Below are 15457 nucleotides of genomic sequence, written 5' to 3'. Positions count from 1 at the left end.
TGGTGGGAAGGACGATTATGGGGGTCCCCTTGTGCTCCCTCAAATCGGCGGTGACTGGGAGGGTTTGTGGGATCCGGGGGTGGTTTTGGGGGGGTTTGGGGGTGTTCAAGACCATGGTGATGAAGGTGATGATGGGGAGGGGTTGGTTATGTGTGTCCCCCTGTCCCCCCCTTGGCACAGGGAACTCCAGGGTGTTTTGGGTGTCCCCTGATGTTTTTGGAGGTCCCAGGGGATTCTGGGGGTCCCTCAGTGTCGTGTCCCCAGCAGGACCTCCGTGAAGTGGGGGGGGAGTCCCACTGGGTTTGGAGGGTGCCCCCGAGCCCCTCCTGCCTCGGGGGGGTTTGGGAGTCCCCAGGTGGTTTTTGGGGTGCGGGGGCAGTCCCCGGTGTCTCTCAGTGCCGCGTCCCCAGCAGGACTTTGGTAACGAAAGTGACGATGGCCCCCGCTGGCTGCTCGGGGTCCAGCTCCGCGAACACGTGGCACGCGTTGCCCCCCCCCGGGGCCCCCGCCTGCTTCGCCACGAACCCGAAAATCCTGGGGGGGCCGGCGGGGGGGGAGAGGCGAGGCCAGAGTCAGAGCTGTGCCCCCCCTCCTTCCCGGGGGTCCCGTTCTGGGGGTGTCCCCACCTACCTGGCCGTGGTCCCGTCGGGGTTCGCCCACCTGGGGGTGGTGGAGATTGGGAGGTCTGGGAGGGTTTGGGAGTTTGGGGTTCCCCCCCGTGCCCTCCCCCCGTGCCCCCCCCGTGCCCTCCCCGTGCCCCCCGTGCCCCCCCCGTGCCCTCCCCGTGCCCCCGTGCCCTCCCCCCGTGCCCCCCCTCACCGGCGCTCCTGCGGGTCGGTGCCACAGTGGGTGACGCTGCTCACGGGGTAGTGCCGGCGGAAAAAGAGTCTGGGGGCACCGGGGGGGGGACGGGGTGAGAGGGGGGTGTGGGGGGCAGGGCAGGGTCGGTGGGTGCCGAGAGGTTTGGGGAGAGGCCGGGGTTGGTTTTGGGGGGTGTCGGCGTTTGGGGGATTCGGGGTTTACAAGGGTTGGTCGTTCAGGACGGGGGTTTGGGGCATTTGAGGTGTTGGGGTTTGGGGGGCCGGTGGTTTTGGGGGGTTCAGTAGTTTGAGGTGTCGGGGTTTGGGGGGCTGGGAGGTTTGGGGGGATCTCGGTTTGAAGGGGCCCAGGTGTGGGGGCTGGGAGGTTTGGGGAGGATCGGGGTTTGGGGTGGAGGGGGTCAGAGCGGTCTAGGTTTGGGCTGGGGGGGGATTAGCGGGGTCTGGGCTTGGGATGGGGAGGGTCAGAGGGGTCGGGGTTTGGGTTGGGGGGAGGGTTTGGGGGGGTCTAGGTTTGGGCTGGGGGAAATTAGCAGGGTCTGGGTTTGGGGGTTTGTTGGGGGTTGGGGGGTCAGAGGGTCTGGGTTTGGGGTTCGGAGGGGCTTCGGGGGTGCCTCACTTGCGCTGCCGGTCCGTCAGGGTGATCCCCTGCACCGACACCTTGAAGTGCACGGGGCTGGGGGGGGGCCGGGGGGACCCCCCCGCGCTCGGGGCCCCCTCCAGGAGGGACCCCACGGCCTTGGCCACGGCCTGGGGCCCAGTCAGGGCCTCGGTGCCCACCGAGCCCAGGAACAGCACGGAGCAGGCTGGGGGGGCAGTGGGGGGAGCTGCCCAAACCAGGACCAGCGCCCCAAAACCAGCACCAGCACCTCAAAACTGGGACCCAAACCCTGGACCAGCACCTCAAAACTGGGACAAACCTCCCCAAAATCGGGACCAGCACCCCAAAACCGGGACCAGCCTCCCCAAAATTTGGATCAGCGCCCCCAACCTGGGCCCAACCTCCTCAAAACCGGGACCAGTCTCCCCAAAACTGGGTCTAACCGCCCCAAAACCAGGACCTGCCCCCGCAGTGCCCCCTGTCCCGATGCCAACCCCGCATGGTGACCCAGTTCCCGTGCCTGCACGGCCCCAGTGACCCTCCCATCGCGGCGCCCCCCACTCCAGTGCCCCCAGTGCCCAGCCCCACCTGCCCCCTGCCTCAGGAGGGCTCCGGCCGTGCTGACATTGGGGGGTCCCGGCGGCTCCGGGGGCTCCTCCTGCAGCTCTGGGGAGGAAGGCTCAGGGTGGGGGGGCGGGCCGGGGCCCCCCGGAACCGAGCCAGCCGGGGAAATTGAGGGGCCGGGGGATTTTGGGGGGACTCTGGGGGGATTTTGGGGCTGGAGGAGTCTCTGGGGGGTCCCATCAGCTTTTCGGGGGGGTCTCCGCTGTTTGAGGGTGTCCCCGCAATTTTGGGGGCTCCTGCGGTTTTGGGCTCCTGTGGTTTTGGGGTGTCCCAGTGGATGTTCAGGGGGTCCACGTGGGGGTTTTTGCGTGATCCCGTGGTTTTTGAGGCGTTCCCTCGTGGGTTTTGGAGGTTTCCATGGGGAGTTTTGGGAGTTTCCCTGGGGAGCTTTTGGGGGGTTCCCGGGGGTTTTGGGGTGTCTCCGCGGGGTTTTTGAGGCATCCCATGGCTTTGGGTTTCTCCCGGGGGCTTTTGGTGTGTCCTGGTAAGGGGTTGAGGAGGTGTACCCACAGGTGGAGGGGGGGGTTCCTGTGGGGGTTTTGGGGTGTTCCCGCAGTTTTTGGGGTGCCCACCTGCGTGGGGGATGCGGAGGGTGCAGGGCAGTGAGATGGGGGTGATGGAGTGCTGCAGCACCAGCGCTGGGAGGCTCCCTGGCGGGGAAGAGGGGTCAGGGCACCCCAAAACCCCCACGGACTGCCCGAAGCACCCACAGATTCCCTTGGACCCCAACCCCGACCCCCGACCCCCTGAGCCCCCCTCGAGTTCCCCTTGAGACCCCACTGACCCCCCCCAGCCCCTCCCACCGACCTCCCCAACCCCCCCCTTCCCCCAGACCCCCCCACTGCCCCCCTCACCAAAGTAGGGCTCCTCGGGGCATCCCCGGATTTTGACCCCCCGCGGGCTCGTCTCGATCAGGAAGTGCCGGACCAGCTGCTCCTGGGGGTCCCCTGGGGGGCCGGGGCACGTCAGACGTCAGCGAGACCCCCGAGATCCCGCCCCGCCCCCCCAGGGGGTGTCCATGGCCGGGTTCAGAGGGGGCTGGGGGTGTCCAACCCCCCACGACCCCCAGAACTGCAGGGGGGGAGGGTCTCTGGGTGGATTTGGGGGCTGCTGGTGAGGAATTTGGGGGGATTTTCAGGGGTCCCAGGGTGTTGGGGGTGTCAGAGCCCTGGGAGACGCCCGAGACCCCCCTCCCAGCCCCCCAATATTCCATAGGGGGAAGTGGATTTGGGGCATGCCGGGGGGCTCTGTGGGGTTCGGGGGGGCTCGGGGGGTCCGTACCCGCTCTGGAGGTGGCGCGGGGGGGCGGGACCCCCACCCTGAGCGCGAGCCCGAAGGCCCCCGGGAAGCTGCTGCTGCGGCGGACGAGGAACGAGCCGGGAGGGGCGGCCTTGAGCAGCGCCACAGCTGCGGAGACACGGGGGGGACCCCACCGACCCCCCTGTTTAACCCTCCGAGCCACCCATGGACCTCACCCACGGCTCGCCCCATTGATCCCTCCCGAACCCCCCGGTGCTCCCCCACAGACCCCCCCAGCACCCACTGACCCCCCCATGCTCCCCCGATCCCCCTCAAGCCCCAGCCCCTCAATCCCCCCTCAAACCCCACAAGACCCCCCCAAACCCATCTCTTCCGACCCCACGGGAGTTCCCGGTCCCAATGGCCCCCCAACCCCCGGGGGTACCGCGCCCCCCCCTCCCCCCCCGTACCTTCCTCCCGGGACAGCCCCGGTTTGTACCAGAACTTGCTCGTGTCCTGCACGAAGGTGCCCCCGGGGGTGGTCCCGCCCGGCCCCTCCCCCGCCGAGGGGGGTCTCTGGGCCCCCTCCGGGCTGCGCTGGGGTGAGGAGGGGTCCCGGGGCCCCCCCGGGGCCGGGGGGTGCCGCTTCTCGGGCAGGGGCGGCTGCGGGGGCGGGGGGGAGCCGGGGGTGCCGCTGCCGGGGGAGGGGGCGCGGGGGGGGCCCGGCCAGGGGTTCCCCTCAATGGGGCTCCGCCGTCCTGGGGGGGCACAGAGAGAGGGGAGACCCCCCCAAAAACCCTCTGGGGGGGCCTCCAAAGACCTGTCCCCGGTGGCTCCTTTTCCCCCGGCACTCCCCAACACCCCCGGGCCCCCCAGGTACCCCTTTAACCCCCCAAATCCTCCCAGCCTCCCTCAGTTTACGACTCAAGCCCCCCCACCCCAGCCCCTCTGTGGCCACGACCCCTCCCCAGAACCCCCCCAGCCCCTTCAGACCCCCCTCAATCCCCCCTCCACCCCTCCAGACCCCCACCCCCCACGGACCCTCTGGCCTCCCAGGATGTTCCCCAGGACCCCCCCAACTCCCTTTAATGCCCCATAACCCCCCCCCCAAGACCTTTTAGATCCCTCCAAACCCCAAATACCCCCCAGCGCCCCCATTAACCCCTTCGCGCCCCCATCGTTACCTGTCGGCTCCTGGGGCTCCCCCACGTCGGGGGGTTCGTAGCCCCCTTTTCCGGAGGGGGTGTCCCGCTCCGGTCCCAGCCCCGGGCGGCCGCAGTGGGGGCAATTTGGGGGTTCCGGAGGCGCCGCGGGGGGGTCCTCCCAGCCGTGCCCGCCGTAAATTGGGCGGGGGGGGAGCGCGGAGATGCCCCCCCAGCCCTGGCAGTCCTGGCAGGGGCAGAGGGGCGGGAGCCCCCCCAAAAGCAGGTACCCCCCCGCCACGGGGCGCCCGTAGCCCCTCCACGGGGGGAACCCCTCGGACAGCGAGCGCTGCACCCCTCGTTTTGGGGGGTCCCGGGAGGAGGCCAGGCTGGCCCGGCGGCACAGGGGGGGGCACGGGGGGGCCCAGGTGCTGGGGGCGGCCCAAGGGCTCGGGGGGGTGGGGGACACCGGGAGGCTGTGAGCGGCACAGGTGGGGCTCTGGGGTGCTGGGATCCCGTGGGGTGCGGGGGGGCTGTGCAGGGAGGGGGTCCCGTGGGATGCGGGGGGGCTCAGGGATGCGGGGGGGCCGTGGGACATGGGAGTCCCGTGGGGGGCTGGGAGTCCCTCGGATATCGGGGTGATGTGGGAGATGGGGAGCCCGGGGGATGCCGGGGTGCCGTGGGGTTTTGGGGGGCTGTAGGATGTCGGGGGGCTGTGGGGGGCTGGGCTCTCCTGGGATGTCGGGGTCCCATAGGGTGTCAGGGTCTCGTGGATCAGTGGGGTCCCGTGGGGTATTGGGGGGCTGTAGGACACCGGGGACTTCTGGGCTGGGGGGGGGCTCTGGGGAGTGTGGGGGCCCTGGGGTGTTGGGGATCCATGAGATGGGGGGTCCCATAGGATTTTGGCGTCCCATAGGGTGATGGGGACCCCTGGGATGTTGGAGTGCCGTACGGAGTCGGGGTCTCCAGGGATGTTGGGGTCCCGTGGGACGCTGGGGGGCTGTAGGGCAGCAGCGAGCCCTGGAATGTGAAGGTCCCCTGGGATCCCAAGGTGCTGTTGGGCACCAGGGTGTCCTGGGAAATTGGGGTCCCGTGGAATGTCGGGGACCCTCGGCATATTGGGGTCCTGTGGGATATCGGGGTGCCATATGGCGCGGGGACCCCATGGGATATTGGGGTCCCGGGGGATGCTGGGGGGCCATGGGGCGCCGGGGTCCCGTAGGAAGTTGGGGACCCCTGGGGGGCTGGGGGGCCATGGGGTGTCAGGGTCTCATAGGGCTTTGAGGGGTCATAGGGTGTGGGGGACCCCTGGGGTTTGGGGGCCCCACAGGATGTGGGGAAGCCGTGGGGTGTCAGGGTCCCAGGGGGGCTGTGGGGAGTGGGGGTCCCATGGAACGGGGGGGTCCCGTGGGATAGGGGAGTCTTATGGGATATTGGGGTCCCATAGGACAGCGGCGTCCCGTGGGATGGGGGGGTCCCGTAGGAGGGGGGGCTCCCATGGGATATCGGGGTCCTGTAGGGTGTCGGATTCCCACAGGGTGCTGGGCTCCCGAGTGCTTCGGGGCTCCCATAGGCTGTGGGGGTCCCAAGCGCCTCGGGGGTGCCGGGGGGCTCCTCCCCTGGGCCGGGGCTCTCGCGGCCCCCCCTCACCCCGAAGCCCCCCAGCAGCTGCTCCAGCTCCCGGCGCTCGGCGGCCGTGGGGGGCGGGGGGTGGCCGTGGGGGGCTCCGGGGGGGGGCGGGGAGTCAGAGTCCCCCCCGTGGGAGGAGGGACCCCCCTTCTTCTGCACGCGGGCGTAGGGGCTGCCATCCAGGGGACCCCAGGTGTGGGACGCCTCTGGGTGGGAGAAGGGCAGTCAAACCCCCCTCCACCTGCACCCCCAAACCCCCACGGGACCCCCCAGAACACCCCGGGACCCCCGTGTTCTCCCCAACCCCTTCAGGCCATGGGGACCCCACCGTACACCCATGTTGCCCCCCAGAGCCCCCCGGGCACTTCCAGTTCCCATTGGCATTTTCTCCGGGCCTTCAACTCCCCCACTGAAGGCGAGACCCCCTGGCCTCTCCCAAAGCCCCCTGTGCACCCCCAAAGTCCCCGCGGCCCCCCCAAACCTCCCAGGCACCCACCCCTGACACTCCAGGTCAGTCCAGCACCCTCCAGTACCCTGAGACCCCCCCGCACCCCCCAAACCCCCAGTCACAGGGTCTCTCCTCCTGTACCCCAATTCCTGCCCGGCCCCCCCACTCACCCTCAGGGCTGTCCCAGGGCTCCTCAAAGGAGTCGCGCCGCACAGCGGGGTCCCGCACCCCATAATCAATAGGGGTGCTGGGGGGGCCGCAGGGGGCGACCCAGCCTGGGGAGGGCCAGGAGGGGTGGGAGGTCAGGGGGGGCCAGCGGGGAATCCCCGCTGCTCTCTGCCCCCCAAAACCCACCTTCAACCCTCTCGGGGCCTGAGGAGAAGATGAACTCGACGGTGGCGTCGGGGGGGAAGCGCTGGTCTGGGGGGATCAGCAGGAGGGTTTAGCGAGGTGAGGGAGGGGGGGTCCCCTTAACCCGCACCCCAAATCCCCCATAGGGCCATTCCCAGCCCTCACCCCCCACCTGCACACCCCAATCCCGCCAGCACCACCCTGCTTGCCTTCGTATGAAGGGGGCAAGGGGGAACTGGGGGCATTCCAGTTATATGTGACTCAAAATCCACCCATGACCCCCTCTAGTTAAAGTCCAAGTCACCCTAACACTAACCCTAACACTAAACCCTAAACCTAACCCAACCTTAACCCTAACCCTAATCCGAACCCAAAGACTAGACCTAAACCCTAGCCCTAACCCTAAACCTAATGCTAAAGCCTAACCCTAGACCTAACCTAGACCTAACCCTAACCCTAACCCTAGACCTAACCCTAACCCTAACCCTAGCACTAAACCCTAACCCTAACCCTGACCCTAACCCAAGCTTAAAACTAACCCTAACCCTAACCCTAACCCCGAGCCCCCCCAGCCCGCTGAGCACCCCCAAGCCCTCCCTGTCCTCCCGTGCCCCCCCAGCCCCGCACCCCCCGGCTCTCCCGGCCCGTGTCGCCCCCGTGCCCCCACCTTGCCAGGCCAGGTCCAGCTCGTCGCGGCGCAGCCTCAGGCGGGGCCCGCGCAGGGTCCCCGTGTGGAACTGAACCCCGAAAACCGCCTCGCGCCCCCCCCGCCGCCGGTGGTAACAGCGCACCTGGGGGGGGGGCACAGGTGGGCGCGGGGCTCGCACAGGTGAGCGGGGGTCACACACAAAGGGCGGGGGTCCCCCCTCCCCGCGGCCCCCCCTCACCATCACATCCCCCTTGAGCAGCAGCGCCGGTTCCAGGGTGACACAGAGAGACTGCGAGCCGGGGGGGCTGCGGGGAAAGGGGGGGCATTGGGGGGTCAGGGTTTTGAGGGGCACGTTTGGGGCAATCATTTTGGGGGGGTGTGTCAGGAGTGTGGGTACCCCCTGAAACCTCAGCATCCACAGAGCACTGCGGGAAACTGGGGGGACCCCCTGCACCCCTCAAAGTGGGGGGTCGGGTGTGCAGGTCAGGTTGGGGGGGCGGGGCTGTGAGCTTTGGGGGCGCCCCAGGACCCCCAAACGGGCACAGGGGGGATGTGAGGAGTGGGGGACAGGCCGGGGCGCCCCAAGCAGGCACGGCAGGGTGGGGACGAGGTTTGGGAGGCACCGGGATCCCCCCGAGGTGCAGGGTGGGTCCGGTTTGGGAGGGGGGTGTCACTCACTAGACCCCCGAGGTGTAGACGAGCTGCAGCGATTGGTAGATCTTGAGGAAGGGGCGGCAACCTGGGGGGGGCACGGGGGAATTATTGGCGGCCCTGGGGGGTTGCCGGGGTCCTTCCCCCCACCCCAAACTGACCGTCGGGGGGGTCGTAGGCGGGCAGGGGGGGCAGCAGGACGTGGTGCAGGAACTGGGGGGAGCTGTTCAGGCGGAGCCGCCCCGAGAGCAGCGCCCCGAAATCCTCCGTGTACCTGGGGGGGGGCACGGGTGGAATCCCAAAACCGTCCCAAATCCACACCAAAACCATGCAAAAAATCCCCTCGAAACGAGCCCAAACACCAACTGAAACCGTGCCAAAAATAACCTCAAACCCACCCCCCAAACAGCCCAAAGAATCACCCCAAAACCATCCCAAAAATCACCCTAAACCACACCAGAAGTTACCCTAGAACACTAAAAGCCATCCCAAAAGCACCCAAAAATCACCCGAAAAAACACCCCAAAAGTCGCCCCAAAACACCCGCCAAAACCCCTCAAAACCACCCCCAAAACCATTGCCCCAAATCACCCCCAAAACCATTGCCCCAAATCACCCCCAAAACACCCCAAATCCCGCCATGGCCTCCCCCAGCCCCCCCCCACCTGCGCTGGGAGGGCTGCAGGACCCCCCCCAGTTTCTCCTCGCAGAATCTCCTCATGCTCAGCGCGTTCAGTGCCTGCTCGGGGCTGGGGGGAGGAAAAGGGGAGTGAGGTACCCCCAAAACCCCGCGACCCCCCCAAGAGACAAACCCCTCAGGATTTCTCCACAGCCCCAATCCTCCCACGGCCCCTTTACCCCTCCAGGACACCCCTCACTCCCCCGAACCTCCTTTGGACCCCCGCCCTGCCCCCCAACCCCCCATAACCTCCTATAGACCCCCACCAGCCCCCCATTATCCCCATAAGCCTCCAAGCCCCCCCTTACCCCCCTCGGTCCCCCCAAAGCCCCCCCGGCCCCCCTCACCTGCCCCACACGTCGCTGTAGTGCAGAAACGCCCCCACGACCACCCCGACCGGGGCCTTGCTGCCCTGGGGGACGGGACAGGACAGGTGAGGACCCTCGGAACTCCCCAGTACCCCCCCATGGCTCCGAGAGCCCCCCCCGAGTGTCTCCCAGAGTCTCCCCAGCACCACCCAGAGCCCCCCACAGCCCCGAATGCATCCTGGGACCCCCAGTGCCCCCCCAGTCCCCCAGCGCCTCCCAGCCCCCCCCCCGCTGTCCGCAGCCCCCCCGGCCCCGCGAGATGCCCCTCCCAGCCCCCCGGCCGCACCTTGCAGAGCAGCACGGCCACGTTGCGGGGGTGCCCCCCCAGACACCCCTCGAGCGCTTTGCAGACGGAGCAGAGCAGCTCCAGGGGAGGGGCGAGCAGCTCCGGCCACCCGAAATCCAGGACCTGGGCGGGGGGGGCTCAGAGCCGGCACCCCAAACACCGCGGGGGACCCCAAACCCGCCGGGACACCCCAAACCCCGGGACACCCCAAACCCAGGACACCCCAAACCCAACGGGACATCCCCGAACACCGGGACACCCCCAAACCCACCGGGACACACCAAACCCACCGGGACATCCCCGAACACGACCCACCAAACCAGGACACAACACACCAAACCGGGGGACCCCAAACCCGCCGGGACACCCCAAACCCACCGGGGCACCCCAAACCCACCGGGACACCCCCAAACACCGGGACACACCAAACCCACCGGGACACCCCAAACCCACCGGGACACCCCAAACAACCTCCGGGACACCCCAAACCCACGGGACACCCCAAACCCACAACCCCAAACCCACCGGGACACCCCAAACCCACCGGGACACCCCAAACCCCGGGACACCCCAAACCCACCGGGACACCCCAAACCACCGGGACACACCCAAACCCACCGGGACACCCCAAACCACCGGGACACCCCAAACCCACCGGGACACGCCAAACCCACCGGACACCCCAAACCCACCGGGACACCCCAAACCCACCGGGACCCCAAACCCACCGGGACCCCAAACCCACCGGGACCCAACACGGGACCCAAACCCAAACCCACCGGGACACCCCAAACCCACCGGGACACCCCAAACCCCCGGGAACCCCAAACCCACCGGACACCAAACAAAACCAAACCCACGGAAAACACGACCAAACCCACCGGGACATACCAAACACCGCGGGGACCCCAAACCCACCGGGACACCCCAAACACTCCGGGACACCCCCAAACCTCCCGGGACACCCCCAAACCCCCGGGAGGTCCCCGAGACCCCAACTCCCCCCCTGGACATCCCCAGCACCCCCTGAGACACTCCCGACCCCTCAGGAACTCCTCCCGAGACCCCCCGCGACCCCCGCACCCCCCCAGGGAACCCCCACCCATCCCCCACCCCCTCCCAACCCCGCGGGACCCCCCGGGAGTCCCAAATTCCCCCCCCCGATCCCCCCGGACCCCTCCTCACTTTGGGGTTCAGGCGCGGGAGGTCGCGGCGCTTCTCGGCCAGGTTGAAAATCTGCGGGGGCACCGCGGGCTCGGGGGGAACCCGGAGCCACCGGGAGCGCCCCAAAACTGCCCTGGAACCCCCAGATCCCAGCCCCCACCACCTCCGGCTCCCCCGTGCCCTATCCCCCGCCCAGGGCTCCCAGTGCCCACCGCACCCCCCTCGACCCCCACTGCTCCCAGTGCCCCCAGAGCCCTCCCAGAGCCGCTCCATTTGCTCCAGCTGTTGCCCCAGTTGCCTCCCCAGCAGCCCCATTTGCTCCAGCTGTTGCCCCAGCAGCCCCAGCTGCCCCAGCTGCCCCCCAGTATCCCCCCCCAGCAGCCCCAGTTTCCCCCCAGCGCCCCCCAGGCTCACGGTGTAGTTGGGGCCGTGCCGCGCCCCCAGCAGCCGCGCCAGGTGCCGCAGGTGCCCCCCGGGCCCCCCCTCGCCCCCCGGCAGGGCCACGCTCAGGATCCGCTCGGTGACGAACGCCAGGTCCAGCGGGGGCAGCGGCGCGGCCTCGGGGCTGGGGGCGCGGGGGGCCCTGGGGGGGAGGAGCGGCTCAGGACGGGGGGGGGGGCACCCCCAGAACCCCCCACCCCGCCGGGGGGAATTTGACCCTCAGCACCCTAAAACCCCCCCAGCACCCCAACCCTCCCCGGGATCCCCCAGCACCCCAAAACCTCTTGGGATCGCCCCAATTCCCCGACCCCCGGGACCCCCCAGCACCCCAAAACCTCTTGGGATCGCCCCAAATTCCCCCCGGCCCCCAAAATTGGGACGCCCAACCCCCAGACCCACCCCGGCACCCCAAAACCTTTTGGGATCGCCTCAAATTCCCCCAGACCCACCCCGGCACCCCAAAACCTTTTGGGATCGCCCCAAATTCCCCGCGCCCCCCCAGCCCCCCAAACCCCCCGTACCTGGGCAGGGTGCTCCGCTGGGGGGCGCTGTCGAGCGAGGAGCCCTGGAGGGTCCCGGGGGAGCCCCAAAAACGAGGAGGGGGCAAAAGGGGGTCAGGGGGGTCCCCAAAGCATGGGGGGAGTTACAAGCTGTCCCCAAACACGGGGGTGGGGAAGGGGGGAAAATGAGGGGGTCAGGAGGGTCCCCAAAATAGAGAAGGGTCGAGGGAATCAAGGGAGGGTCGGGGGAACTTGGGGTGTCCCCGTAACACAGGGAGGGGCAGAGAGGTCCCCAAAACATGAGGGGAGTTGGGGGGGGGTCAAGAGGCGTCAGGGATGGGTAAGGGGGGGGCAAGGGGGGTGTCAGAAGGGTCCCCAAACACCGCAGGGTCACGGGGATGCCAGGGGTGTGGGGGGGGTCCCCAACTCCTGGGGAGGGTCAGGGGGGTTTGGGAGTCCCGGGGGGGGGTGAGTTGGGGATACAGGGAGGGGTTCGGGGTCACGGGGGAGACAGTGAGTCGAGGGGCTTTGGGGGTTCCGGGGGTTCCGGGGGTCTCGGGGTCTCACCACACGCTCGCTGCGCCGCACCGGGGCCGTGTTCCGCCTCTGCAGGGGCACAGCGGGGTCTGGGGGGGCTCGACCACCGGGGAGGGGGCAGCGTCCTGCCCGGGGGGGTCCCGAGGGGGATTTGGGGGGTTCAGCGGGAATATCGGGGGTGCCGGGTCCTGACACGGGTGTTTGGGGCTCTCGAGGGGCGTGTCCCGTTTCCTGCTCGGGGGGGCTTGGGGTGGTTTCACCCTTTCCGTGGGGTCCCTGATCCTGCCCGGGGAGTTCGGGGGTCCGGACGGGAGTTCGGGGGGTCCTGTGTGGGGGTGCTTCGGGAGTTCGGGTCGTGTCCGAGGGGTCAGGGGGTCTCGAGGGGGATTTGGGGGGTCTCGGGTCCTGCCCGGCGGCTTCGGGGAGGTGGCGGCCCCCCCCACCACTTACCAGCTCAGGCGGGGGCAGAGGTTGGCACGGTGACGTCACCTGGAGGAGGACACGGGGATCATCCCAAATGGGACCCCAGCCCCAAATAGGCCCCTCCGCCCTTGAGTGACGCCCCCGCCCCCCGTCGTACCTTGCTCTCACATCTCTTGTGGGCGGCGACTTTGCAAACTGGGGGGACAAGGGCGACATCAGGAACCCTCGGCGTACCCCCAGGGACCCCCCAGGGCCCCCAGTACCCCCCCACCCTCCCGCTGCCCCAGCAACCTCCCAGTACCCCCAGTAACCGCCCACTGCCTCCAGTGAACTCCCGGTGCCTCCAGTAACCACCCAAGGAACCCCTCAATGCTCCCAGTAACTGCCCAGTGCCCCCCCAGTGCCCCCAGGATCTGCCCAGTACCTCCACTGGCCCCAGTAACCCCCCACCACCCCATCCAGCCCCCCCGGTGTGTCCCGGGGGTGTCCCAGGGGTGTCGCGGGGGTGTCACCTCTGCACACGAGCCCGTGGGGTCCCAGGGGGGCTCCGCAGCCCCCGCAGGGCGCCCCCCGGCGCAGGCTCCGCTCGCGGAACGTGTGGGGGGCGGCTGGGGACGGCCTCGGCTGGGGGGACACGGGGGGGTCACCGCTTGTCCCCCGCGTCCTCCCCGTGCCACTGCCACCACCTCTCGCGTCAATTCTGTGTCACCCCCACGACCCTCCCGGATCCCATTTTTGTCCCCCCATGTCCTCCCCGATGTCACCTCTCGCGTCCCCTCCATGTCCTCCCCGATGTCACCTCTCGCGTCCCCTCCATGTCCCCCCCACCTTGTCACCCTCTGTGTATCTTTTGTGAACCCCCCGTGTCCTTCCCGGGTCCCCTCGGTGACTCCCCTGGGTACGGCTCCCAGTCCCACCCAGTTCCCATCGTGTCACCTCCGTGTCCCCTCGTGCCGCCCCCTGCATGCCCCCCGTCCTCCTCTGACTCCTCACGCGTCCCCAGGTGTCACCCCTGTATCCCCTCGGCGTCACCTGTGTCCCTCCTTCTGTCCCCCATGTTCCCCCCATGACTTCCCATGGACCGCTCCGCGTCTCCTCCGTGTCACCCGTGTCCCCTCCATGGAGCCACACGTGTCCCCGCACGTGTCCCCACCATGTCCCCCTCTTGTCACCCCCAATATTCCCCCGTGCCCCCCCGTCCTCCCCTGTGTCCTCTTTCGGATCCCGCTCCTGTCCCCCCCATGTCGTCCCTGTGCCACCTCCGTGTCTCCCACGTCCCTTCCGTGAGCCCCTCGTGTCCCACACGCCACTCCCCGTGTCCCCGCGTCTCCCCCGCTTGTCCCTCCCGGAATTCCCGGTCCCTCCCGTGGCAGCCCCGCTCTCTCTCGTGTCTCCCCGTGTCCCCCCCATGTCGCTCATGTCCCACCCGTGTCCCCCAGTGTCCTCTCGCCTTCCTCCCCGTGTCCCCCCCCCGGCCGGTGTCGTCCCGCGTGTCCCCCCCGTGTCCCCCCCGGCCCCTCTGGCCTCGGGCCACGGACAGCGCGTCCCGCAGGAAGCGGGGCCGGACCAGCCCAGGAAACGGCGACCCCTGGGACGACCCCGCCGTTCCCACGGAGGGGGAGGGGCGTGGGAGTGTGTGCGGGGGGAGGGGGCAGCGAGGGGGGGCGTGGGACGGGGAGGGAGGGGCGTGGGAAAAACGGGAAAAAGTGGGGAAAAGTGGGAAAATGGGGGAAAATGGGGGAAAATGGGGGAAAAGGGAAAGTGGAGGCGAGGGGTGAGCGTGGGAAAATATGGGGAGGGGCGGCGGGGGCAGGGGGGAGGGTCAGACGCGACTTCCCCCCACCCGCCCCCCCCAGGTCGCCCAGTGTCACGCGTGGGGAGGGGGCGGCTGGAGCGGGAACCCCGCGGGGGCGCCACGGGGGGGGGTCTCCCCGCTTCTCCCCCCGCACTCAGCCCCCCCTTCCCTGCCGAGGGGGTCCCCACCCTCCGCTGGAGCCCCCCCCCCACGGGGACCTCCCCCCGCTCCTACCGTGTCGGGGCCATCGCGGCGGCCGAGCGCGCGCAGCAGCGTCCCCACGGCCCCGGGGGGCTTCATGGGGGGCTCCGCGGGGACCTCGGGGGGTCCCAGGCTCTCCCGGGGGGCTCTCGGGGCTTCCCGCGGGTCCCGCGAGCGGCTCCGTGGCCGAAGGCGCGCGGGGAGGGGCCGTTTCCGCGAGCCCGGAGCTGCTTCCCGTGCCGGGGGGGGGGACACGGACACGGGGGGGACACGGGGGGGACGACACGGGAACGACACGTGTGGCCACGGGGAGGGGACACCGGGAGGGACATAGGGGAGCCAAGGAGGAGACACGGAAGACACACAGAGGAGATACCCGGGGGAACACGGGGGGACACGGGGACGAGACACCAGGAGGATCACAGGGGACACAAGGGGAGGGACACAGGGGGAACACACGGGGGACACGCGGGGCGACACCTCCATCTGCTGACGGTGCCTCAGTTTCCCCCTTTCTCACTTCCAGGATCCCCCAAATTTCCTCCCGAGCCCCCCAGCACCTTCCTGGCGCTGCCCCCGCCCCCTCCTCTTCATCCTCCTCCTCCCAGCGGCCCCCGTTAACCCGGTCCCGCGGGCCCCCGGGACCCCCAAACTCGGGGGGAAAGGGGGGGCTGGACCCACCCCACGGGGACCCCCAAAGTCAAGGAGAAGGGGGGGCCTGACACCCCCCCACAGAACCCCCAGATTAGGTGGGAAAGGGGATCCTCAGCCCATGCGACCCCCAAACTCGGGCTGGGAAATGTTGGTTCAGAGGGGCTCAAGGGACCCCGCAGAGTCTCGGGATGGGCTCCCCAGGGGGTGCAGGGACCCCAAACCCCTCCCTCGCGAGGCCCCCGGGGGAGGAAGCTCGT

The 15457-nt window shown here is 69.3% G+C and overlaps 1 protein-coding gene across 1 annotated transcript; it reads right to left on the bottom strand.

Annotated features, from left to right (window-relative positions):
- Positions 1-244: 244 nt before the first annotated feature.
- TNS2 (tensin 2) lies at positions 245-15034 on the bottom strand. Its single transcript, XM_030967271.1, is given in 28 exon segments — positions 245-534; positions 631-660; positions 820-888; positions 1438-1624; positions 2008-2085; positions 2616-2693; positions 2898-2990; positions 3325-3450; positions 3753-4040; positions 4467-5355; positions 5358-6259; positions 6672-6776; positions 6856-6921; positions 7520-7643; positions 7740-7806; positions 8180-8240; positions 8314-8426; positions 8818-8901; positions 9179-9243; positions 9486-9608; positions 10671-10721; positions 11064-11232; positions 11612-11655; positions 12158-12196; positions 12578-12616; positions 12708-12745; positions 13063-13174; positions 14580-15034. Coding segments are annotated over 28 exon segments (4635 nt in total). The 5' UTR covers positions 15033-15034; the 3' UTR covers positions 245-392.
- Positions 15035-15457: the final 423 nt, after the last annotated feature.

The sequence above is a fragment of the Camarhynchus parvulus genome, chromosome 29, assembly GCF_901933205.1.
Source record: "Camarhynchus parvulus chromosome 29, STF_HiC, whole genome shotgun sequence".
NCBI classification, from domain to species: Eukaryota; Metazoa; Chordata; class Aves; order Passeriformes; family Thraupidae; genus Camarhynchus; species Camarhynchus parvulus.
This window is presented reverse-complemented; position numbering and strand designations above follow the sequence as displayed.